The following is a 27,873-nucleotide window of genomic DNA, read 5'->3' as shown; positions in this document are numbered from 1 at the left end:
CTAAAATCTGTAGATTTCACCTGTTACCAAGAGAATTCTTAGTGACCTGTAAAGTAATGGAAGCTCTCTTTTAACTCTCCATTGGGTAAGAATGATCTAGATGAAGTGAGGAAATATCCCATTTACACCTGCTCCCTAACACAAAACCAAACCCACAACTTTCTGCTGAACAGCGCGTGCAATATTTAAGTCCATATGTCTGCAGATAATTGTATCTTTTCTAGTCCTCCCCCTGTTTCTGGATGAGTAATCTAAGATTAAAAATGGATAAAATTTCCTGATCTTAGTATCTTGAAAAAATTCTTCTGAGGATATCATTATTCAAGAAACATTTACTACTGCAATTGTATTCACATGTCCTATGCCTGCTTTGACAGAGACTTTGTTGAAAAGTACCTTTGGAGGACAAATCCCCAAGTTTGTTTCCTCACCCTAAACTGATACTGGGGTAGGAAATTCAGGAAACTCGGTGTTATGAGGGGGCCACTGCCAGTATTCTAAAATTAAAAACTAGTAAATTAGCCCCACCCTTGTGCTTGCTAACTGAGAAAGGCATAGAATCATAGAATCAGCTGAGTTGGAAGGGACCTCCAAGATCATCAAGTCCAACCCTTGATCCAACACTGCCGTGGTTACTAAACCATGGCACTAAGTGCCACATCAAGCCTCATCTTAAAAACCTCCAGGGGCAGAGAATTCACCACTTCCCTGGGCAGCCCATTCCAATGCCTGATTACCCCCTCTGTAAAGAATTTCTTCCTAATATCTAACCTAAACCTCCCCTGGCACAGCTTAAGACCATGCCCTCTTGTCTTAGAGAGCTTATACTTCATGATGCAGTATACATCAATAGTTCAGGGAAGGACCAACCTCTTCAAAGGAAGTGACCTGCTCAGCACTGGTGGGACCATATCTGGAGTGGGATCACATCTAGGGTGCTGTGTCTAGTTCTGGCCTCCCTGGTCCAAGAGGTGCTGACATATTGGAGTGAGTCTGGTGAAAAGCCATGATGATGGTTTAAAGACTTGTAGAAGTTTTTGGGCGTTTGGTTGGTTGGTTTTTTACTGGGTATCCAAGCACTGGAACAGGACGCGTAGAGAAGTATGCAGGTCTCCATCCTTGAGGGTATTCAAAACCTGGCTGGACATTACATTAAGCAACCTGCTCTAGCTGTCTCTGCTTTATGCCAGTGTTCAACTAGACAGTCTCCAGGGTTTCTTTCAAACCCCAGCCATTCTATTAATCTGGGGTACAGGTATTACCACCATTATAATTTCTTAGTGTTGAGAACAAATTTTATTGCTGGAAACAAAAAAATCCTGCAATATTTTCTTGTTGAAGTATCTGATAGACAAGATCAGATTCCTTTAGAGAAGATGACCTTTGAAGAACATTCACAAAAATGCTGGATAATTATTAGGATACATCACATTCAAGACATATGACCTCGCAATGATTTCCAGACTTCTTGAAGTGATGAGATGAACTCTGAAGTTTTTTGCTGAATGACTCCTCAATCTCTTCATATTTTCTCCCTTTTGACACGAAAAGATGTTCAACAACCTAAGAAGAACTGTCCAAACCTCGCTTTCTAGTTTCAGGTTGCTGATGGAGCTGACAGTATGATTTGAGATAGTTCCGTACCTCTTCTGGTAGCCATGAAAAAGCATGTAAGAAAGAATGCGGGTGAAGCCCATCTTATGTTTTGCCATTATTTAAGTAGTTAATATGTAATTTTCCACTGTTGTCTTCAAGTTCTGTGGTGGAGTAAGCTAAAAAATGTGTGTAATGTTTTCTTAAAGGAAGAAAAGTAGATAAACTTTTTTTTTTTTATTCCTGTAAAGTTTCACAGTTTGAATCTATTTTGAAAACCACCACAGCTGTCAAAAGAAGGGTCAGATGGAGAGATTTCCATTCCACTTTTATTCCTTTCCATGCCATTCCATTTTCTAGTATTACAGTTGGAAAAAAATAATTTCACTGTAGTATGGAGCACAGGAAAAAATGAGGCTGTGTTTCTATTGATTGGAATTTTGAAGAGGCTTTCCCCGTGTGCCACGGAGTTCTTCAAGAAACTAGGCAGTTTATATGTAATTTTTTTGACTTATTAAGATAAAAATAAATATTATTTTAGTTCAAAGAAATGTGCAGTAGTTCTCATGTATGACAGTTCAGTTATAAATCAACTAATTTTTCGTTTCACAGTGTTTTTCAAATACCAAACAAAATTTAAATTGCAGTAAACAATTCAAACCTATTTTCATTTATTTAAAAAAACGTATTATTTAAATACATATTTAAAGATCGGATCACATTCAAAGGCATTCTAACAGATTTGGGAAGAAAATACAACTCATGAAGACAGTCCTTCGATTCAAAGACTTTATAAACGAGCAAAGAAAATGAATTGGGAATGAAGATTATTGTCCCCGTGCATCATTTAATGAGTAAATATTTTGCAGATTACTAGTAGTCAACCATATTATTTGAAAGATGTTCTGTTCTCCATCAGATCTATTTATAATTAAAATCACTCTATGGACTAAGTAGTTTTACCGCAAGCAGATGCTAGAAAGAAAAGAAAAACCTATGAATTTGATTTGTTACAGGGGCATCTTTATTTGTGTTGTTTTACTAGGTTTTTAATCACAACAATTTTTCATTACTTTGTTTCCTTCATTCTAGAGAGCACAATCAGATGAATTAGAAAAAATAGAAAAGCATAGCAAGGCATCCAAGGAAAAAGAAAACGCGAAGTCTTTGGATAAGCCGGAACAGTAAGAATATACTTATGAAAGAGCAGTTTTGCTCTTTAGAAAACTTTCTCTGTTGTTGTAAACTATGTAGAGATGTTATGAAAAAAACCTTCAAGCCTGTACCTACTAAGAGTGACCCACATAATTTTTTTAATCACTCCTACAGGTTCCTCTATGAGCTCTCACTAATTCCCAACTTTTCAGAACGTGTATTTTGCATCCTGTTCCAATCAACATTTTCAGAAAGCATTTGTTCAATCCGTCGCAAACTTGAATTGTTACAGAAACTGTGTGAGGTAGGTTGTGCTCTGAGAAAAGGTAGTTCTAAATTTCTGATATTTAATCTTGTTAAGTTGTACTCATATTTCAAAAGTTTTTACTCTATTTAAGTACTCATTAAATCTTAAGGATAGTGGAATAGAACATTTTATGATTGTACTTCAACATCAAAGTGAATTTTAAGATTAGGTTTTGGTACTGAATTATATCATGTTTTTGCCATCAATGTATATCAGCCTCTGGAAAATAGTGTACCTTCTCCTCTCTTTTGTTAAAGCAAAGTCTTCACTCTTCATAGTGACCATATCACTTCTTTCCAGAGGAATACCAGTTCAGCACACTTTGTATTTGCTTGGATTTTAGAAGTGTGCCACTCAGTAATATCTCTGATATCTAAAATCAGTTAGAGATAGCAATGTTGTATCTAGTCAGAAGAGATTACTGGAATTTTGTGACCCCATGCAAAACAAATACATGGCTTTAAAATGCAGGTTAAACAGTATTTTAATAGCTGAAAATTAGTTCAAATATTTCATGTTTTATTATGTAATATTTTTTATTTGATTAAGTGTTTTAGTTGTTCCATGTGGGTGTTTTATGAACTTCTTGATGAATTTTCCCTGAAATTAAATAGACCATTCATAACATCAGCATCAGTTAAAGATTACTATTTTCATTTTTCTCATCAGGTCATCTCCAATAATACTTTCTAGATTTGTTATTATTTTTTTCCAACTATCCAATTTGGGCATAACATTCTCCACTCACAGAAAGTTACATATTAATATTATCTACTTCTACATGTTGCAGTAGAAGGTTGTTAACTACCTATATTTGAGTCTTTATATAAGTATTATTTCTAAACACAGTAACAACAAATGTGCTTGTTAACTGTAAATATTTTTGTGTCTTGAAACAGAATTTTTTTTTCTCTCTTTGTTTTTTAGACATTGAAAAACGAGTCAGGAGTTATGCGGGTCCTGGGTTTGGTTCTTGCCTTTGGAAATTACATGAATGGTGGAAACAGAACACGAGGACAGGCTGATGGATTTGGACTAGATATCCTGCCAAAACTGAAAGATGTCAAGAGCAGTGTAAGTTGATTCTAGACTTCCTGAAGGCCAGAGAATCTTAAATTCTCAGAAAACTAATTTAGCTCCATTTCTGAGTAAATGGTGTGAAGCTTACAAAGGCATGTGGAAGGGAACTCTTTTGTTACTATACTTATTTGATCATACTTCTTTTCACTGCTGTACAAATAAAAATACCTGAAGTTATGTTTTAGTTCCGAATCTCATGTATATTTGACTTTCAGTACACTGCATAGTTCTAAATTTTCCTGTGTTTGGAAGCAATACTATGATCTTACTCATAAACGTTTATTACAGAAGTGGAAGGAGTTGTCAAAGAAAAGTTAACTGTGATTTGATACTGATTCAAAATATTTGTGAGGGAAAAATATAATTCCTGAAAATGATAGAATAGGCATCCAGACCATTTGAGGTAACCTGAAATTTATCCTTTGCATTCAACATAATTACAGAGTGTGCATTTGGCACTGGATCATGTAAAGTACTTTACCTGAGTAAAGTACTTGTTGAGTCAAGATTTGTCTAGTATAGTCATCTAAATAAGGAGAATGATAAATAGTGTTTTTTCTTGCTCTGTGCTAAACTGGAGTTTATGTGTTACCAGCACTTTTTTTGGCTGTGGTTATTCAGATTGGATTATATTCAAATATATGCTTTTGTTTACAAGGAAACAATAATCTTAGAATTTCTATTGCTATAATGAAAAGACTTATATGAATGTGGACTATAGTATGAGAGTTAAAATTGGTTCCTATATCTTTCTAGGAAGTCACTGTCAAGATCTTCAATTCCACAAGTGGCAGAAAAAGAATAGTTTTTCTCACTGATTGATCCCTTACTAAATATAAATGCTTTAGCTTCTGGGTTAGGTCGTGTGAGTAGATAACCCTGAGCTGAGACACCATGTCAGCCATTTGCCTTTAAAGGAGTGGAGGAAACCAGTGCATGCTGGTTTCTTTGGTAAACCAAGGGAGTGATGATGTGAATGACACCTTAGTACAACACCTTTGGGGCAGCTTACTTTAGCTGAACCTTCTAATTGACTAGATACAGCGTATCACCAGTTTTAGAACTCTGGTAGAAAATTTAGGCATGCTAAATGTAGTTTGGTGACTCAAGTCCTTAATATGTAATTTGCTGGCAATATTATGACTGCTGATGTTGCAATTGCAAGATACATTTTCAGTTTATTTGCTACCGATCAGTCAGAAAAGTTCTTACATAATAATTTTCTGAAAATATCTGAAAATATAATTCTGTCAGACATCTTCTTCAAATGGAATATCTTCTGTGAAGTTTTATTGGAAATTGCAGAGGGGAAACAAGGACAAAGTTCCCTCAAATACCCCCCACTCCCACCCCAAGTTTAATTTAGAAAAATAACTTTCTTTGTTTAACTTAACTTTGCTTTGGTTATAATTATACTGTTGCAAAAGAAGTTGCATACATGAACCCAGACACAATTTCTCTTTTCCTTCTTGGGAAATTTCAAAATGTAAGGGTTTGGTTTACAATCAGGTAAATTTTGAAAATAAGGAGTGCATTACATGGCTGTTATAACATATCTTTCTTCATTTTCTTTAGTGATTAAATGATATTTCAGGGTGTGGGAGTTTTTTTTGGTTGGTTGGTTGGTTTTGTTTTTTAGTGAAGGGACCAAATCTGCTTAGTATTTTTCTTGACAGTAAGTATTTCATTTATTTGAATTACCTTTTCTGAATATTTTCAGTGAGTTTCAGTAACACAGCAAACTTTATTCTCCTCTGTACAGGACAACAGCAGAAGTCTTCTATCTTACATTGTCTCATATTATTTACGTAATTTTGATGAGGTAAGTGAGAATTAATTTTTCTCTTTTAAATTCAAGTTAAAAAAAACAAATTAGTTCTTCTGCTGACAAGATGACGAAATATGCACAATTATTCCCTGTGCTTTCAGTTATATATTTTAGTATAGCAAAAAGTAATGAGCACTATGTAACTGTTCATTTGTGGTTTTGTCAGGATGCTGGAAAAGAACAATGCATCTTTCCTCTTCCGGACCCACAAGATCTCTTCCAGGCTTCGCAATTGAAGTTTGATGATTTTCAAAAAGATCTCCGCAAAATGAAGAAAGATTTGCGAGGTACTGAACCTAGATTAAGTGCTAACTATACGTTACCCTGCTGTGTTATTGTTTGTATCATTTTTAGACATTAGATGACACTGTAAAAATATTTGTGTATTTTTGACTCCTCAATTACTGTTTTGTTTCTTTGATTTTCTTTTCCGTGACCATTTAAGCAATAACTCATAATTTTCTGTAGATAACCTGAGGTTTTTAAATTAAAAACATCAAACCAGTTAGGTCAAATCTTTTTTTTCAAAACCAAAGCAAAAAGCTAGTTTAGTTTTTCATTTTTCCAAACATATTTTGACAAGTCCTCCACTGTAAAAAGAATTACAAAGTGTTGGACCATGTCCATGAAAAAAAAAGGGTTTATAATTGCCTGCAAATACTATCTAGCAGACAAAATATGTATTACATATTGTTAAAGATAGATTAAATAACTGGACTTTACTGGATGTGCAATATGCAAAGGTGGTATTTTTTTTCCCTCTGGTGAAATGTTTTCTTGAAATGAATTCAACAGGCTTAGGATATATTTGCTAGACTTTAATAAAAAACATATATCACATACATTTCTTAATAGCACGGGGATCTAAGCACTAAGTTTAAGCAAGAGTAGTTTGCACAAATGATTCACAATCTTCATTATTTTTGCTATAAGTCCCCATTAGACTGGCTAGTTATGTATCACTGTACTAAATCTTGGAGAGAAAAATCCAGATCAAGGTGTAAAATGATTTTTATATTACTGTTGCCTTGCTGATTTTGAATGTTATGCATTTAGAGACCAAGGAATGGTTTGGTAAACCATCCCTGAACAACCTAGATTGGAAGGTTCTCTATTAAAACAAAAACATAACATGGTTACCAAATTATATCTTATCTTCCCTTCTTGCTCCTATCAACATTTTTTAGGCTGTTTTAAAATTTATCCTAAATATTTTGAGGTAAGATTTAAAGTTGTAACAAGGTCACTTAGTGTGATCATTAGCAGTGAACTGCAGCACCAACCATTTGCTACCTTGAATGATCAAGGGGGCAAAAATCCCACAGTTCAGTCATGAAAACTTATTTCTATGCTTGCAACTGCCAGATAGTCTCAGGGCTGATCTCCAGTCTTGCCATGTAGAAGAAAGATACTTAGGTCTTACTGAAAAAAGGTACTTGAATCCTAGCGTATGTTAACGAACATCTATGGGGGCAGATTTTATTCCTCAAAAATTCACCAAAAATGTTTTTATTTAGATGAAAAATACTTTTAGATCAAGATTGAAATTTCCATACAGACATAAATCTCTTGTGGAATAAATCCACACTGTGCAATGATCAAAGCAGAGGTTCTGTAAAAATGGAAATTTCACGCTTCGCTCTGCCATCAGGCTGCAGTTGAATTCTTTCTGTGCTTCCAATCTGCCCTAAGACTGAAGTCTCTGTTGTCAGTCTGTTCTGTAGCTAATGAAACTGAAGAATAAATACAGACATTATTGCTCTTTCCCTATGCCCTTTGGTACAAACTTATTTGGGGACAGCATCAGACTCCATCTGCATCCTCTCCTGGATCTGAAGTGACAATTTCAATACCACACTGCAATCTCAATCATGATTTTATATCAGTCTTGAGAGATTCAAAATGCTTTATATTGACTCTCTTTTCCAAAGAAAAGTGGAACCCTAAATTAAAAATAGTTTATATTAAAAGATTTTATGACTGTGAGAACATACACTAGAAATTCTGGGTATTCCAGTAGCTTAATTTTTGTAATACTTTCAGTGAGATCGAAAAGCCAATCATTTTTAAATAGAGTACAAATTTTAACTGAATGGATAAAATTACTTCAAAATGTTTTTTTTCTCTGCATTTACCGTTAAGTACACTACCAGATTTGCTAATGCACATCTGGAACCTTATGAGTTACTAGAGCTAGCAAGTGCCTCATTAAATGACAGAGCAGGAAGAGGACTGTAAGATGCTGAGAAAATTCTGACAAAATACTAAATATAATCCTATCCTTTTGAAGTCAATGACAGTAAATGAATACTGATTATTCCTGGGAAACACTGACTTTAAAGCCACAGAAATAAATGCCCATGAATACATTCCAGCTTTTGAGATGTGAATTGTAACCCTGGACCTATATTCATCAGTAATTAGATAGAAGATTTCATGAGAGGATTTCACCATTTGGTTGGGTGGGCAGTTTGCTTTGTTCTCTGTCATTGAAAAACTGAAAATTTCACATAACATCAATTCAGGCTGCATGAGCATTGCAAGGGTATTCTGTTGATATTAGTTTCAAATACCCTGCAAACCGTGCAGTGAGATCATGCTTGTTACAATGAGGAAAGAGGGCATTGGTTCACCCAGGAAAAAAAGCTACTGAAGATATTTTATTTCTATCTTAAAAAACTTCCCATGATCATTATGCAAAGGTAGGCTTCATTCTTCCTTTCATAAAGTTTTGGGACCATTTAAAAAAAAACCAGAAAACCCACAAAGTAGAGGAAGGTTATTATTTAAAAAAAAAAAAAAATTATAGCCATAACAATAGCAGTTCATTCTAGCACTGCTGTATTTTTCCATCTAAAGAAGTCAGTAGCATACACAGAGACATGCAGATATAAATAATCTTCATGGTTCTTTAAAGTAATTTCACTGACATGCTCTTTTACAGTTCTGAGTTTGGGTTTATGTTTATATTAGAGTTGTTATGCTGGTTGCTTAAAAAAAAAAAAAGAACTCTTGATGTTCAGACTTCTATGCTTTTTTCCCTTTTGACTATAGAGGCTATTGTCCATTTTTAAGTTTTTATGGACTGTATGCCTTGTAGTTTGTAAAATTTTAGAAAAAAAGTTTCCTCTAATATTTCAGATTAAAAGTGCAAATCCAAAAGACTCTCAGAAGCATGCTATGTGACTGTTCCAAGATGAGTATTACAGAAATTTGAGGTATTTATAAATAATAGAGATCCCAAGGATAAATTTTATATACTAGATTTTTTGTAAGTTAGAAGACCAAGAACAGGTAGATCATTTTACTAACAAATTAAGTGAGTTTGGCTCCATCTGTAGCTCCCGGATTTCACAGCTCTCCAGGATTCTCACTTTAGCCTTTTTGACTTCAATGACATATAGTTTGTTAAGCAACTTGATCTGCTTTTGATCTCTCCTGGCTGTCAGCAATGTTCCTTGATGCAGTCATGCCAAGCAATGACTTCTGTTCCTATGTCATTCCACAAAAGAAATGTTAGCACTTGCCACATGACTTAAATCAACTCACCGTGTAAAGAAAATTGGGCATCTAGGGTCACAGGAGCAGTGTGACTCTTCCTGATTAGGACTTCTGTTACACAACTATTACTATCAGTGTGCTTTTCTAGACACCTCAGAATGCTCCAGGTAGGACAGGAAGATGTGGAAAAATGTGTATTGCATCAATTAATGTTCTAATCCTCTCTGCTCTGAAACTCTCTTAAGGTAAAATTGTGGATTAGGAAAATGTTGGATTTGTGGCCCACGAAATTCTTCAAGATACGTATTTAGTTTAGAAAAGAACCAGAACAAATTGGCATTGAGAGTTACAGTACTTATGGCAAGTTAAAATCTTCAGAAGCTGTTCTTTGGCTACACATTAACATTTTAGCCTTACAATAGTAAGTTTATTCTTGCTAATCAAAAACTAATTCATCAGTTGTCACTTATTGCAAAACTTTCACTGAAGCTTAGCTAAAAGGGAATTAGAAACAATGTCAGGCAGAAAATAAATCTGACTAGTGGAAGAGATTAATAATACAATACAATGCAGATTACTATAAAATTGAGTTGAAGTCTGTACTTGTTTATATGTCATAGTCATATTTAATATATTTGATTGAAAAGTGATTACAAGTAATAATTATGATAATTAAACATTATTTTTGTAGTGATGCTTTCTTTTCCTATTCTAAGTGTTTACAACTCATTGAAAAGTCTCCATCCAAAAGAAACTAGGCTGTGTGGCCCAATACATCTCTCTGGTTTGGAATAAATGTAACAGAGAATGTTTATAAAGTGTTAAGCATTTGCAGAACACTTTGTATTTTAAAAGTATGTTCCAATGAAAGCCCCACAATAACTTGGAAAAATACACGTTCCCTATTTTTTCAGTGCTTCTTAGTCACCTAAAATTACCTATTCAGCTTGGATCTTCTAGTTGTAGAGCTGTTATGTGCTCTCGTGTTTAACACCTGCTGTGTAAATCAGAGTAGTGGAAATACCACATTGTGGAATAGAAAGACTTTAAAAAGTTATATTTGGAGTGGTGTCAATATGGGACTGAGAGAGGACAGTAATAGTCATGCTAATAATTCCTCTTGCGTCTTGCCCTTAACACCTAGAAAGAGGCCCCTACCTGAAAGTGCAGTCAAGCAGTAGTTTGAGATGGAAGTTGTCCATCTCAAGGACAAGTTGTCCATCTCAAGGAAAATCTATGTCTGGGGTTACTTTGCAAAATCAGATTGCATCCACTGTTAGTTCTTTCATAAGTAATATTAATGTTTACAGGGTAACATAAAATAAATGCACCGTTCTATTTGCACACCATCCTCTCTCTCTCTCTCTCACACACACACATGCTCGTACACGCATCCTTGTGTATTTTCATATTCCCAAGACTGTTTCCATCACAGTTCTGATTATGGGGCTAAGACTTTGGGAAAATTTCAATGCCACTTCTTGAGCAGGAGTGGTATTAACTTCAACCTCAGTTAACAAACTTGAGCAGCCTTAAGCCATTTAAGGCCCCAATTCAGACGGAAGAAAAGGAAGGGATTGCTCTTCTAAAGGAGAAGGACATTCTTAGGATTGATTGATTTTCTTCTAAGGAAAGGTCTTGAGTCTAGTCTGGTGGTCTGTCTTTTAAATAGCTAAAGTTTGATGAAATAAAGTGTATCCTGAGAGGTTTCCCAAAAATTTCAGACTTTTTAATATGTCTGTACACTGATATTTCAAGTTTCAAAAGAAGACAGGAAGTTGAAGGAGAACTGGATAAAAATTTGCATTCTTGACAGTTTGAATTCATTGCATCATCAAATATGTTCTGTTCTAAGATACTTTTCAATGTCTGTGATTTTGTTATTCTCTGACAATAGTTTTGATATAAATATGATTTAAAATTTTTCACAATTAAGAAGTAAATCTTTGATTTTTCCTAAATGATCCATAGATCCGTATTATGAGGAAAACATGCCTTCAGTCTTTTATAATAAAATGCCAAACCTCTCAAGGTAATTAATAGCAAGATAATACAGCAACATTAGTGGGTTTGGTACAATCTACCTTTGCAGAAACAGCTATAGTTTTAACCAAATTAAATCTTTACTTTTACCTATTCATTAACAGCTGTGCATCCACACATTGTAGCTGTTTGTTCAGTTATTACTGAAAGGGTTAATTGCTACAACTATGCAGCATGCAGACTTCTAAACCTAAACCAGATGTAAACTAAAGCTAGGCTTTCAGTCAATCTTTGAGTTATATTTTACTGTCCTTAAAACTCCAAACAAGGAGCTGTCTATGGAAGCCCTTTAAGACTCAGCAGTTCTTAGTGTAAGAAATTAGGGGCTCTTTCTGTATTTGTGGTTGGGTTCATCAGAGTTTGTCTTTTGATGAAGCCAGTATGGTTTTCTTTAGATAAAGTCTAAGTTTTCTTTTAAAGTCACAGGTTGCAGTTGTAAAGAATCCAGCAAGCACTGAGGAAGTTGTGAAAACAGCGGTTATGCTGTTATAAACTTTTCAAACAAGTAGGACACAGGCACATCACCTGTGGAAGTCTGAGTGCTCAGAACCTCGGAAAATTAAGGACATAATTTCCAAACTTCCTTAAAGACTTAAAAGCAAATAGTTTATCAAGTTTTAATTAAACTTATGCTCTCAAATACCTTAAACAACCTTGAAAATCCACCTGAATTCTATCAGACTTCTATAGATAAGTATGTGGTTTCAGAACTAGTTAACAAAAACAGCTTCATGAACCTCTTAAATACTCATCTAAGGTAATTAAAAATTCTGCTCGCTTTCCTTTTGATCTTTTTTTGCTAGATTGCTTGTTGGTTTTGTTGTTGAGTTTGAGGTTTTAGTTTGCTTGGTTGGTTTCATTTTTGATTTAGTTTTTGTGTTTTGGGTGTGTTGAAATGAAAAAAATCTTGCCGCTCATTATTATCCCGACCAAAGACAATGCAGTAAGACTGAGGAGCAGCTAATCATCTGGTCACACATTTTGTTCAAAAAGACATATTTTATTATTAGAAGAGATTTTTGCTTCCAAGGACTAAAATTTTGCATTGAACAGAACTAGCTGGAAAACATGCATTAAAAAGATAGTCTGAATGTTGAAAACATTTTTTTTTCTTTTTTTAAAAAAGTGAAGTGACTATTTTTGTCAATGCGACTGCTTGCATTTTAGGTCATTTATCAGACTCACTTATTGAAAATGTTAGTACAAAGCATGGAATGTTTAGTGGCTTTTCCTTTTCTGTGTAGATGTCTCTTAGCTGATACTGGGTCTTCCGAAACTTTATGTATTTTAGTGTATTGACCTAAAATAAGATTAAAAAAATAGGATAAGCAAGCTAACACAGTAGCTCGAAAAAAGTGCAATTAATTGTATTTTAACACAGAAATAGAGAATGAGATAAGATTCTTGAAATACTCGATACAACTGGAATTGCAATTTGTTTAAATCTCTAAACTGGTTTTGAACACAGATTTTCTTGTCAATTTCCAGACCAGGAGCATTTGAGAGATCTATGCACATATGGGCAAAAAGCTACCAGTTTCAATTGCCCAAAATTTAGAAGGTTCTCCCATACTTATCTTTTCCATTGCTTATAGTTTGCTTATATGTTAAAATTGATTTAGAGGTTTGGAGAAGAGGTGTGTCTGCCCATGCCAAGTTCTGCTTAGGACTTGAGAGCTTTGGAAGGTATAAAATCAGTGCATGAGGACTGGGTATTTGGGACTACAGGAAACCTTCACCTTGCTGCAAAGCAACACAGAGAAGTTTTTATCTTTCTTTATTCATGTTGGTGCAATTCCATCTTGTGAGATAAACTTCTACCTAGTACTTGGCTTTTGTGACTGCTTACATGACTCTCATTTGTGGTGCCTTAAATATCTGTCAATTCTTTCATTATGAGGAACTTTAAAATTTGCTTGAAGTAAATGAAATTTAGAAATATTCCAGCTTTTGTTTAAGTTTTTCAGTTGTATACATGTCCCAAGATGAGAGAACAAACTAAACCTGTGAGAATGGGAATGATATCAGAGCAAGTTTTGAGCCTGTTGTGAAAAATCAGACAAGCTTTTGTTTTAGATAAAACTTTTACAAAGTCGTCACAACAGGTCCCTTTTTGCCACCTTTTCCTTTGATATATGGGATGTTTAGGTGAGCTGTTTCATGGAGATAAATGTGTTTGAATATAAAGCTGAGGTTAAAAACAAAATCAAATTTAGAAGGCTATGAGTATCCTCACATACTTTTTTCCCATGAGTTGCCTCCATGTTGCTTAGAAGTTATTAAATATTCTTCTGGCACAAACCTTTATTCAGTATCTTATTTCTTCACTTGGACAAAAGTACTGATAACTATCTGGTATTTTGTATTACTTTCATATGATCAGCAGTTAAATTTCTTCAGTTACAGTGAGAAATAGTGATAGTTCGTACAAGTAGAGAGGGTTTATACTCTGGTGACAAATTATAATGCATGATAAATTAGTGTTATATCCAACAGGTTGTGCAGGGAGACCACAATTCCAGTCTTAGTGATCTGGAGAACTGATAAACTTAAGATGAGCTTACAGGCCTGTTAATTCTTTAATGAAGAAAGCATCCGATGAACTAGTTTATTTTAAGCATCATTATACTGATATTAGTATGGTAATAATGACAGAATTTGTCAACTTTTAAAGTCTGAATGCTACATATGATATTTTACTCTATAACAAGAGAAAAGGATTTTTGTTTTCCTGTGTTTTCTTTTGTATTGTAATTATTTAGTGTTTGCAATTCAGAAATAGGATCAAAAATGGACCTGAACTATTGTTCTTCTGAACATCACTAATTTTAGTCTTTTCATGGGTGGAAGGGGGGGTGGGCAGAAACAAACAAAAATAACTCCACCAAAAACTGGGGAAACAAAGCTATCATTAACTGCACACCCTTTCCCACACCACACATATATACACAAACAAAGCAACTGTGGAAGAGCTTCTAGTATCTGAATGGTTAAAGAAGAGACATTTTATTCTGACAATATTACACTTTTTTTTTTCCTGTAATAAGTTGAATATAAAACATAGAATATGCCATATTTCCATATACGTGTTGAAATGGGACTGCTTCAGGTTGTTGACATGGGTATAGACTATGATTTTTTGGTGGGTATGAGTCTTCATTAGATATACACTTCTCTCAGATTGGCTGAGAGATCAGGAGTTCATCGTGAACTGCAGATGTTAGTTAAAGAGAACATAATGCTGTACTGCTCTGAAAAGTATTTAATCCACATTCTGGGAAAAAGTATGAAATTTTGATTATATTAAATGTTATGGTAGGTTCTATAGCCTTTTTCAGATTTGTCACTTAATTCTGAGTAGGAGAAAGGCATGATAGAAATTCTATATTACCATTACAGAATGTCTTCATTTGTAGAATAGTACATAACTTCTCTGCTTCTTGTCATATGTTGTAAGAAAATTCATGGTCATTTGGATCCCCTTCCCTGTTTCAGATGTGTTGACTAAAAAGTCTGTTTAAAATTTGTTTAAAAATCACAGTCTTGTAATTATGTAATTATACCTTATATGACTGTATTTGGGGGGGGATTAGGTTTACTCTTTTATTTTTAATATTGCTTCATAAGCAGATTACCTGTCTAATTAGATATATTCATGTTTATTTTTTCCCTAAAATCTGCTGGTATTTCTTTCTATTTTGCTCTAAGCTTAAAAAAAATGAAGTTAAAAATTAAATTGTTATTGTCAATTAAAAAATTAAATTGTTATTAAAGTGGTTTTACTCCACTTGTGTGGAGTTACCATTTATTTGAGTCAGTCTGCTTTTCTATATATGTGCATTTTAAACATTATAATAGTGCTTTCTGCTACTTCAAAATATTTTTTTAATGTCTAACCAGTTTTCTGTATTTAAAGACATACTAATAATTCCTTTTTGCTTGAAGAAACCCTGGAGGGTAAACAAGGAAGATATGCATTTTAGATGTGTGCACTTTTACTGGAAATTTTGAGGCAGAATCAAGCAGGATTCATTTCTGTTGAATGATGGGAACTTATTGCAGCCTAAAGAGATTTCCCTTATAATGGAAATCAGAGCTTAACATTCACCTGAAGTAATAGTCTCAAATCTTCTGTTGTCCCAAGTTACATTAGCTTGGATAATTGGTGGAAGTATGATGGTACCCCCTTACAAATGAATAATCTGTGTCAGACCTGCTTTAGGTTCCAGCTTCTCTGTCCTGGTCTCTAGTGCAATAAGAACCAAGATGTGCTCCAAGGTCTTTCATAGAGTTCAAGCCATGAGAACTGTACTCTTATAATCTTTCACTTTAATCCTTTTGCGCTATTACTTTTGAACAATGCAAAGCACTTCTACTACATCTGTTGTTTTATCAAGTATCAAGCCCCCATCTGGCTTTACTCACTAAATTAAGGTCATTCCTACTATTTGGTGCAGGTTTCTCATCTGATCTTTGATTCAGGCACTGCCACCTGGGGCCAGGTATATCAACACCGCATGGAATCTCAGTTTGCAATTTTGTTCCCATACAATTCTTCTCCCTAAATTTGTCTTTCTCCTTCAAAATAATTCAAAACTCTTGTAAATTTTTGCTACCATTCATTTAAACTCACAGACTGGCCAAAAATTTTTTGTATATTTTGGTCAAAAATATTTGGCCAGGAACAAAACTGTTCCTGAACATATTATCATTGTGTTTGTACTTTAAGTAGTGTGTTTGAGGCACATATTCCAGCAGTTTCACTGGCTATGAATTAAAGTGTCTTTTATTACAGTATGCAATGATGTGTCATCCTGAACTAATCTGTTACTTGAATTTCAGCATGTGAGACAGAAGCAGCAAAAGTTTATCAGCTATCACTAGAGGAGCACCTCCAGCCTTTCAAAGACAACATGGAGCAATTCATTAGTCAAGGTAAATAATGAAACGTCACTTAACCTTTTCATGACATTTCAAAGGAAAGTTATGGGAACAATGTTTATACATTGTGGGAAAGGGACTGTTTATTTTGGCATCATAGAAAGATGTGGATTAGTTTAATCAGATGCCACACAGTTCTAAAAGATTTGCAAAATGATTCTCTTGTACTGTAGGTGACTCACTCTTTTTTGCATGACAGCAAAGACAGCAAAGACAAATGCTATTGGCTTGAGTGTGTGATCTTCTGATTAGTTCAACATTCCAGTAGAAAACAAATTTACAGCCTTTGTTCCTTGAAAAATTGTTGAAGCTGGATCTGTTTCATTAACTTCATTCCAAAGAGATAATTCTCTTGTGTGCTCCAAAAAACATGGAATAAGCATAACAAAAGTAGTTAAAAGTTTTCCAGAGATAAGGTAAATTCATATGAAATACTTGGATGTGATTAATGGAAAATACTGCAAGAGAAAATACATTAGAAATATCCATGATTGACTGGCAGCCTGAGTACTAGAAGGAAAACACTTTAAAATTAAATGGACTATGCTTTACTAGACCTTTCTTTGATAAGACTATAGGAGATATGATATATCAGAGAATCTCTTGAAAAACTACTCTGAAAGAGTATACTCTGTATTGACCAATTTGCTTTTTAATACAAGTTAGAATTCAATGCACCAGGGTTAAAATTCCCTGATGAGTACATCAACATAATTTTAAAATTTTATTGCTGCTTCTGCTTTGATACTGCATTTTATAATCAAAGATGGAACTATTGTCTTCTGAACAGGTAAATTATTTGATTTTGTACTGATTCAATGGACCTGTCGGTAATTCATTAGCCTAGAGATGTGTTAAACGGCTACCATATATAGAACTCTTTACTAAGTGAGTGTGCTTTAGGTTTGAGTGGCCAGTCAGATATGCATTTATTTCTTCCTGGGTCGGTTATCCAAAATGACCATCTATCCAAACATTTTAAGAAGTGGAGTACATACAGAATCATCGAGTGGCTTGGGTTAGAGGCGATTAGACCATGTTGCTCATGTGTTCTACTAGGTACTGATCCATGCTATAGGACTCTCAATTACAGTTAATAAATTGAGCAAACTCACCATTTTGAATCATCAGCTGTGAATTGATGTTTCCTAAGACAAACATATACTAGCCAAATCTGGCAAAGAGCCTGTTTTGTCCAGCAATAATAGTTACGAACTGATTTAAAATTGGATTCTGATTATGTACATGACATATTAATATTACAGTAGTGACATGATTAAACATGTACCAAGTGTTTTGTATTAAGTTTATATTATTGTTTGTATGTATATATAAGGAAAATTCAAATCACAAGTTTGTCTGAAAGAGATCACTAATGACATATTGTAAATCATGCCATATGTTTGCATATTAACCTTAATAACAGAGTAGGAAATCAAACACGGGGCTTATCCCTGGAACTGTTTATGGCCAGGTTAGATGGAGCTCTGAGCAACCTAGTCTAGTGAGAGGTGTCCCTGTCCATGACAGAGATGTTGGAACTAGATGATCTTTAAGGTCCTTTCCAACCCAAACCATTCTATGATTATATTATTATATTTCAACAGACATCTGTCTGTTAAATTTCTGTTACTTCTTTTAGAAACTATACTTACAGAAATATCTGACTTTAGACTTTGGCTTACTTTCCAATTTCTAGCTACACCTTCCAGAAGATAGTTTTATATAATCAATATAGTGATCTGTTCTGTTTCTGCAAGGATATGCAATTGCCTTTCTTGATTATGTATCTGTACTTTCAGAGAGTGAGTAAAATGACAAAAAAAAAAGATATTAATCTCATTCATTAAGAACTTTGCTGTGTTGCCATATTAACAGTGTATTGACAAAAGGAGAAACGCATAATGTCAGTAAAAATTTCAGTGTCTAATTTTAATGAAAATAATTGGAAATATGTATTGTGAACACAGTGAACTGTGATTAAATAATTTCTAGATTTTTTTGTTTAAACGGCAAGACCTATTGTGCAGAATTCTGTCCCAGTGTAAGAAAGACAAAGGTTAACATATAGGAAAAAAGAATCCCTGGTTAAGTTCCAAAAATAAAGTAATTTAAATACCTTTCATTATGAAATCCTTTGTTTTTACTTCATGGGATTGAATTCAGACTTGAAAGAGGCCATGTTTAAAGCAGGATTTCTCTTTCCTGTTCAGTGTTTGACAGGCTTTTGATCTAGATATTTTTTCTAAGGGCTTTTGTTGTTTATGTAGACATAATCGATGAGTCTTTTCAGCTAGACTGCACACATGATCATTTAGAAAAACAGAGGGACAATTCTTGGCACCTTTTGGGGATTTTTGTTTATATAACATATGCTCTGGGCAAAGAAAAATCAAGCTTTAAGTTTTTATCTTTTCAAGTTCCAGTTTCTCTAAAGTCAGAAAGTTTTAACTTGTAATTCAGATGAAAAGCATTTTTCATAAGGTTGAATAATTTGGCATGTTTATATGATGCCTTTACAGAGTAGATAACTTGTGTGTATAATGGGACCCAAAAGTTCAAAGTAGCTAGTTATTTACAGCATATTCACTTATACTTGTTGCTAGCAGCTAAAATGGAAAATGGTTTTCCCAGAGGCAAGAAAATTTGGACATCAAATGAAATATCCTCGGCAAGGGGTTAGAAAGGCTCTGCTTTATAAGAATAGTTATTGTCATGCACTGTTAGATAACTTTAAATTACATTACTGCAGTCTAGCTGATTGTGACATATTAATTAAAAAAATCTTTTTTAATGTTAATGCATTATTATTCATCAGAGGCAAAAAAAGGTTATGTATCGCTAGCTTACGTGTAAAGATGATTTCACTTGAAAGCTAAAGAAGGGAAAGAGGCAAGACTGTGTTCAGGATCATAACTTTTAAGATGAAAATGCTAGTAGTATATATGATGAAGGCTGTTCAGCATTTGCCTTGCCAGCCAAGTCAGTAGGCTAAATAACTAGGATATCATCAAAGTATGCAAATTAGTAACAGGATGCCAGTCATTTTTCTGATGGACTTCAGGGTTATTCTTAAAATGATCATTCTACTTAACAGAAAATTAAACTACTTGTCCTGTCCTCTCTACATTGGCATAGTGGGTATTTGTGATTTACAAGCATGACTTATCCTGTGGGTTGGATTTCTGAAGGTCTTGTGCCTCAAAGCCTCAAAGGCAATCCTCTCTGTTCTTCCATGTTTTCTTTCCTCTTTTTGAGTCTCCATACTGCAAACCATCAATCATATAATGTGGTTCTCCTGTTCTTACAAATGTTAATATTTTTTTTCTGAACTTCTCCATAACCACAGGGTTTAAAAAGGGAGGGGGAAAAAAAAAAGAAAAAAAGAGCTGCTTCAAAAAAGCAGATTGGAGAAAAAACTTGTCAGAAAATACAAGACTTTTCAAAATTATACTACTTATTTTTTAGTTTGTTATAACCATTTCTGTAAGGGTTTCCAATAGGTGACTAACATATAACCGCAAAATTTAGTAAAACAACTGTACTTTTCCAATAAAAAATTATTCATACCAAACAGCAGGAATTTAAAATTTGCATGTCCCCAATATAGGGTATATATTCACATTTTCTATCTTTCAGTTACTCCCCACAATTGAATAGGAGAGACTGAAAGGAGAACACTATTTGGGAACCTTGTCTCCACTGTGGATAGTTAGGGATGCAAATACATGAGATCACATCGACCACTTTGGAAAGCTTCAGAAATCACTTGTTTTCCTGGGGGAAATGTGTCTGACACACAGGACAGTCAAGAAATGCTGAGTGGGCTAATCATCATGCAGTTTGTAGAGGAATTTCATTAGCAGTTAGTAATCCTTTAACCTTGTCCCTACTTGATAGGATAGCCAGCTCATGTTGAAAGAATCATGTGTTCATCAACCACAAATGATTTGCAGTCCCCAGGTTTTAACTGTGGTTAATTTTGCAGTGAAAAGCAGTCTTTGGGTGTTTGTTGTTGGGACTCTGTCTAGGCTGTGCATTCTTGTCATCTTGATAAGCCAGGAAACTTATAACAGGAGGCAGCCACTTCCTCAGAATAGGAAGTCTTGTCTGGGAAGTGGACTTTAGACTTTAGAAAAAACATTATGCCATAGGAAATGCAAGCATTGTTTACAGAAGCAAAATCAAAACTTTCTGATCTTGGGCTAGTTCATCTAAAAGCATTGGGAATAATTACAGTGTGATTGTAAGTTTGGGACCACAAGGTAACCATTCATCCTTTGGTTCCTTCTAGTCTTTATTTTGCAAAATTCTGGAGTTCTGCTATTGTGAGTGAATACTAGCCTCAGGTTTTGTTCTGCTGGACCCAAGAATACAGACTCTTCTCTAGAACTGTTTTCTAGTCACATCGTTATGATCTTGCAGAATAATGATGCTAAAACTGACCTTTTGGGTGAACTGTCTGTAACCATCTCTCTCCTTTGCCTGGAAGAACATTCAGGAACCCAGTTTCCAAACTGTCAGTAAATGAATGTATAAATCACAGTGTGTTGCATTTATCACTGCAGCTGTAACCAGATAGTTGACCGTGACTTGTTCTTTTAGGTCAAGCAGCAAAAGGCTGTGCATCATCAAATGATGGATTGTGAATGAGACTAAAGCACCAGACTGAATCTTGGATGGCTGGGTTAAGTTCCTGGCTCCAGAAGTATTGTAGATGATTGCGAAATGAGTGCTGCTAGGGTAATCTTAATTCTGGCATTTTCTACCCCAGAATGATTGATTTTGCAGATTCCATTTTCTTTAATGTTGCTTTTATAATTTGATTAATATAGGGGGGAACATAGCGGTACTGCATAATTTTTCTAAAAGTAAGTTGAAGAAAATGTGACTGAAAGATGATTAGGAAGATATATGAATAAATATTTTTGTTTTTCTTTGAAAAAAATGCACAGAACATTAAGAAGTTGGCTATTGGTAGATTTATGTAGAGGCACTCACTTTAAATATTATCATCATCAAAATATACTCATTACTAGAATTTTAAAAATCAGCTTCTTTCATTTGAGAGGAAAATGTTAGAGGGATATGAAAAGTAAGCAACATAAAGTCATTCAAACAAAAGATGCAGGAACTCAACTTAAGCAATTTAATTTTATGAGTGTTTACATTTTTGTTAGTATTCTTCTTGTTGAATTATTGAAGGAACTTTTAAAACTTGTTCTTTGAGTGCTGAAAGTATTTTTTTAATCTCATGCTGACATCTTAATGCTGATAAATAGTTTAACGTCAGCATGATATAAACTTGTCCCTACCTCAGATGTCAGCACCTCCATTGGCGTACATTTTTACATAATAATCCTGATTCAGATTGTGTTGCATTTGCAACACGAGACAGGCTTCGCTGAATTAGTCTCACGGACTGGGGCTGGCAGCTTTTTGTGCCTTTGGCACAGGGTCTCATTTACTCATTTTTGTAGGCATCTATACAGCCGTTGCAGACAGCACAGGTGTGGTAGAGTTAAAAAGGTATTTTGGCATTACATGAGAACAGATCAGTGTATGAGTATCACAACAGCATGATACAAGTCACCCAACTCAAAATACTCTGAAAAAAATGCATTCTGAAAAAATTACCAAAAAACTTGTGGATAGTTGGGGAGGGGGGAAAATAATTCACATTTTAAGTCTCTCTTCCAGTAAAAATATATTCAAATAACATTGTTTTTACCGCATAGCTCTTGAGATGGAGAAGGAAAAAGAAGAGGAGGACATGAAAGCTTAAAAGTACCTAGCTCTTTCATGAGCCCTAATCACAATGACACATGTTCTTTAGCACTGTGGAGTCCAGACTCACAGCTGAACAGCCTTCCTTTTAAAGCAGGCCTAAATCTCTTGCAATATCTTTACAGTACTAATAACAGTGATTTAGTCATAGGTATGCTAGCTAACTGGACATCTGTTAACTGCCTAGTCCTGACCTGACTGAGACCATTGAGCAGTGTAAGATTTAAGATCAGTAGCCAGGAACATTGAGTGAAGAGCTCAAAGCTGCACACCAAAACCAATGTATTTGCCTTCTGTGAATGTGATATGACAACATTATAGTGAGTAGTTGCTGAATACACACAACTAAGTATGATGGAGTGATTTTCTGGGGGGGGGGGGGGTTTGGTGATTATTGTTATGTTTTGGGGGCTTTTTAAGTGTTGGATTTGAGTCCCTCTTCTCTCTCCCTCAATTCAGCTGATAGGAGATGGTGTCTTTCAAAGAGTGACAAATCACAGAATGGTTTGGGTTGAAAAGGACCTGAAAAATCATCTAGTTGCAACCCCCCTACCATGGACAGGGACACCTTCCACTAGACCAGGTTGTTTAAAGCCCCATGCAATCTGGCCACAAACACTTCCAGGGATGGGACATCTGTAAACTCTCTGGGCAATCTGTTGCAGTGCCTCATGACCCTCTCAGTGAAGAATTTATTCCTTACATCTAATGTAAACCTACTGTCTTTCAGTTTACAGTCATTTCCCCTTGTCCCTGTAAATATCGGTGTAAAATGTTCCTCTCCAGCCTTCTTGTAAGCCCCCTTTACATACTGGAAGGCTACTGTAAGGTCTTCCCAGAACCTTCTTATCATCTGCACAACCCATCTATGTACTTGCTCCAGCAGGTTCACATCCTTCTTAGGTGGGGGCCCCAGAGCTGGATGCAGTACCCCAAGAGGGGTCTCTCTAGAGTAGATTAGAAGGGAAGAATCACCTTCCTTGACCTTCTGACCACACTGCTTTTGATGTAGCCCAGGATACGGTTGGCTTTCTGGCATGCAAGTGCGCATTGTTGAGTCGTGTTGAGCTTCTCATCAACCAACACCCCTGAGTCCTACTCCTCTGGTCTGCTCTAAATCCATTCTCTCTGCCCAGCCTGTGTTTGTGCTTAGGACTGTCCTGACTCGCGTACAGGACATTGCAGTTGGCCTAGTTGAACTTCATGAGGTTAACACAGACCCACCTCTCAAGCCTGTCAAGGTCCCTCTGGATGGCATCCCTTCCTTCCAGCATGTCAGCTGCACCACACAGCTTGGTGTTGTCAGCAAACTTGATGAGTGTGCTCTTAATCCCACTGTCCATGTTGCTGACAAAGATGTTAAAAAGTGCTGATCCCGATACTGACTTCTGAGGAATACCACTCATCACTGCTTTCCACTTGGACATTGAGCTGTTCACCACAACTCTCTGAGTGCAACCATCCAGTCAGTTTTTTATCCACCCAGTGTTCCATCCATCAGCCCCATGTCTCTCCAGTTCAGAGACAAGGATGTCATGAGAGCGACAGTGCAAAATGCTTTGTATAAGTCCAGGTAGGTTACATCAGTGTTCCCTTATCCACCAGTACTGTAACCCCATTGTAGAAGGCCACCAAATTTGTCAGCCACTATTTGCCCCTTAGTGAAGCTATGTTGGCTATCACCAATAACCTCTGTATTTTCCATGTGCCTTAGCATAGATTCCAGAAGAATCTGCTTCATGATCTTGCTGGGCACTGAGTTGAGACTGACTAGGCTGTGGTTCTTCGGGTCTTCCTTTCCTTTTTAAAAACAGGGTCTGTTTCCACTTTTCCAGTCATTGGGAACTTCACTGGACTGACACAGTTTCTCAAATAGGATGGATAGTGGCTTAGTTATTTCCTCTGCCAGTTCCCTCAGGACCTGTGAATGCATCTCATCAGGTCCCATAGACTTGTGTACCTTTAGGTTCCTTAGTTGGTCTCAAACCCACTCTTCTCCTACAGTGGGTGGTTCTTCAGTCTCCCAGTCCCTGCCTTTGCCTTCTGCAACCTGGGCAGTGTGGCTGGAGCACTTGCTGGTGAAGACTGAGGCAAAAATAACCATATTCTTACCAAATTGTTGCTTGAGATGGATTAAAAGAGGACACAAACAGCAAAATGTGGAGAAAGTTTGCATCCTAAAACACAGTATTGATAGAACTTGAGATGAAATTTTTTGTTTTTATTATTAATATAGTTATTAATCTGAAAAGTAAGTTTCCTTTTTATAGTTTTTAAAATTTAAATTTTTTTAGCTTTCAACAAAGTTCAAGTTTCTGTCCTTATGTATTCACTGAGATTTTAATTTGTGGTTCCATAAATCTTGCTCATAATCTATGGAGTTAGCATATAATTTGAGTACCTGTAGTGTGAGAGTATAAAGTCATTGTGAAGTACAATTGGTTGGAATTAATATAAATGTTTACGTGTCTAACTTTTAGGTTTTTAAAAAAAATGGAACAACATAATTGTTCAGCATATTGGATGCTCTGTTCCAAGTTATCTTCAAGAAACTGGGGTCTGAATGAAGAACTTAAATGTTCTTTTTTCATGTAGGCATGGAAACCTTAGATAATATGGGAGATGAAACAGATATTCTGCATGCTCACAATGTTCTATAAATTTGTCATAGAAAGTACAGAAGGGTGTAAGACTCTTCCTAGGGTTCCCAGAAGAAATCCTGCTTTATTCTCTTGGAAAGCTTTCTTTGCACGAATATACCTGATAATAAACCATCCAAATGTACTTGGATCTTTATTCAGTGTAAATAGAAATTCTCAAAACTATAACAGTGCAGCTCTAATGAGTAATTGAAAAGGTATTGTATCTGTCAAAAAAACCCCAACAAACCCCCCCAAAAAACTGGCTCCACTTGAAAGTTACTGGAAAGCACGTTCATAGCTAATTATAAACAAATACTAGTTAACACTTTAAATAAAAAGAGAGGAAAAAGCAAAAAGATTCAGGACATAGACAAGCAGATGAAAGGATTCTTGTTGCCTTCCATCTGAGATTACTCAGATGCATTCCTGTATTCAATTACCTGAGAAGATGTGATATTCCCCTAAGAGAGATCAGGAGATCAGAAGGGATGGCAGTTTCGCGCATCTCCTTACTCATAGCCCTTTGAAACTGGTTCAGCAGAAATAGCTTAAATTGCAACAGGGATTGGAGCCAGACGGTGACTACAGACAGTAATCACTGGGTCAAGATCATACCACAAAGTGACAACAAAAAGTTCTGGTGGAACAAAAGCTCTGACAGGGCGTTTGAATGCTGTTTGAGTAGACTTACAAGGTCTACTTGGAATAATTTCTAAATCAGAAGCAATGGATCAACTTGTTTTGTGACTATGTTTATCTAGTACACCAAAGACATTGATAATTCTTATTGTTAGGTTTGAGTCTATTTTTCTCATCAAATTCCTTGCATATTCAATTCTAATCTTAAGATTTAATGGTTTGTTTGGTTTTTGGTTTTTGTTGTTTTCTTTTTTTTTTTTTTTACAAAGCCCCTATTATTGATCATCTAACTTTTTTTTACAGTCTTCCCCCAAACCTATTTCCTTTTTGCTAGTTTCCATCTAAAAAGGCTTAGTTCTTCCCAGTGCCACTCATGCCCCAGGCACATTAATCCTATTAAATAAAACATGTAAAGAGAACAAACAACAACAAAATTCAAAAATTGAGGCAAAACAAATTCAGAAGTCTAAAGGGGAGTGGGAGGAGAGGGAGAGGAAAAAAGAGACTTTTCTCAAGAGCTTTCTACTGATTCTAGTGACTTTGCTATTCTGCTTTGGTGTTTCAAGGTTTTTCAAAATACAGTCTTGAATAGTTTGCTAACTGCAAAAAAAAAATCAAAAATCTGTAAGTATTATTTTGGTGTTTTCTGAAGGCATTTAAAAGTATATGTCCTACAAGGAGAATAGGGGAATTCTCTCAGAAGCACTTGCAGAGCTCTTGTAAACTTCAAACTTAGATCCTAATAGTAGCAGAGTAACTGCATGCCCTTTCTCATGGTGGCAGTTCATCCAGTATTTGCTCTATATCCATTTTCTTTCTGTGCTAGTCACATGTTTGATGTACCTATGGAAGGTATCCTCATGGCCTCTGTCAGGTACCTCATGTCCTCAGTTCTTAGTGGAGCTGAGTCAGAAGTGACAGATGAACTGCCTGATGTTCCATACACTTTTTGAGAAAGTCTATCCCTCAGTTTTGTTTTTAGTTCAGTTTTGTTGGGAGTTTTTTGGATTTTGGGGCTCTGCCAGAGGAGACATTTGGTATATTTTCAAAGCCCTAGCTACTAGTCACTCAACACCACTGTGGGGAAAAAAAGATGTCTTCTTTGAAGATCCTGGTAAATCTGCAACAAGGATTTTTAAAAAATGTTAGTAATTGTTTCCTTTTTAGTAACAAGGAGTTCTAAAAATTCTGCTGCTTTTTAACAATATGCGTATAGCATAGGAGCATAATAACCCCCTTTTAAAACAGAGTCAAATATCATACATTCAAACAAGAAATTGCAACAACAGAGATAACAGAGACAACAGATGGTATATACAATACCTATCCACACAGACAATAATCTGTACATGTAGAAAATAGATATATTCATGCTATTAACTTTTTTAAAAATCAGATTTAATGCACAAGGTATAACGGTTACATTTAGAGGAGACTAGTAGAGAAAGTTTATTGGACTGAAAATGAGGCGATACTTGGCAGTTGTCTTCATTCACAGTGGCTTGATTTCTGCAGAGAACTCAGCATAACAGATTCAAAATGTCACTTCCCACATAGGTCAGAGGGGACATTTTGTGGTCAATACATGGTTTATGTCCTTACCTTTGAATCTCTTTTCATTTAATTTCACCTTCTAGGCTTCTTAAAAAAAAAAAAAAAAGTCTAATTGTAGAAAAGTGAACGATACTATTCTGCTGAAGACCAGTATTTTCTAGAATACCTGTTTATGTTTTTCACATTCAATTTGGTGAGATACATCAGATTTTCATAAATGCATAGGTCACTTTAGTATGACTATTCATATATGTGCCTTTGTAGAAGTTTGTATGTAACCTTTGCAGGACTCTAATAAAAAAAAGTTGGAAGAGCAAACACACGGAACAATGGCATGTATCATTCTGGAATGTGGATATATGCTGATAACTACAGAACATTTGAAAAAGAGGTTAATTAGACTTCATTTGTGAGATCTTGTTTGAAAGCTCGTTTTGAATTGCATGAAATACAGTTTTATGCCCCAATTATAAAACATCAAGCAGTAAATTTAAGCAAATACAAACAATGTTAAGATAGAAGTTAGAACACATGATGTGAGTAATTTTTGAAAAAATATGTATGTCCTGTAGTTAAAAGAATTGATATAAGAGTACAGTCATCGTGCTTGGTAAGCGGTGATGTAGGGAGGAAGGAATGTACTTGAATTTTGACCAAATATATAAAGTGTTTAGGAGGTATAGACCTTGCTCTAAAGGGAGACCAACTTTAAATTATCTGAAGGTAACTTAATGGAAAAAGCAGGGAAACAGTGGAATGTCATCCAACAAGAAGGCATTAAAGATGCTTTCAAAAGTGAAAAG

General features: G+C 35.3%; 1 protein-coding gene across 2 annotated transcripts in view; it reads left to right on the top strand.

Moving 5' to 3' along the window:
* The window catches only part of FMN2 (formin 2), a 158,331-nt gene that overhangs the window by 93,818 nt on the left and 36,640 nt on the right, over positions 1-27,873 (top strand). For both annotated transcript variants that reach the window (XM_064648704.1, XM_064648703.1), the window contains 6 exons: positions 2,686-2,777; positions 2,923-3,052; positions 3,983-4,129; positions 5,898-5,957; positions 6,130-6,250; positions 16,350-16,442. In XM_064648704.1, the coding sequence (XP_064504774.1) occupies positions 2,686-2,777; positions 2,923-3,052; positions 3,983-4,129; positions 5,898-5,957; positions 6,130-6,250; positions 16,350-16,442 (643 nt within the window). The remainder of the gene's footprint in view (positions 1-2,685; positions 2,778-2,922; positions 3,053-3,982; positions 4,130-5,897; positions 5,958-6,129; positions 6,251-16,349; positions 16,443-27,873) is intronic.

This window comes from Pseudopipra pipra, chromosome 3 (genome assembly GCF_036250125.1).
Source record: "Pseudopipra pipra isolate bDixPip1 chromosome 3, bDixPip1.hap1, whole genome shotgun sequence".
In the NCBI taxonomy this organism is placed as follows: Eukaryota; Metazoa; Chordata; class Aves; order Passeriformes; family Pipridae; genus Pseudopipra; species Pseudopipra pipra.
The sequence above is the reverse complement of the archived record's forward strand: the minus strand, read 5'-3'. Positions and strand labels throughout refer to the sequence as shown.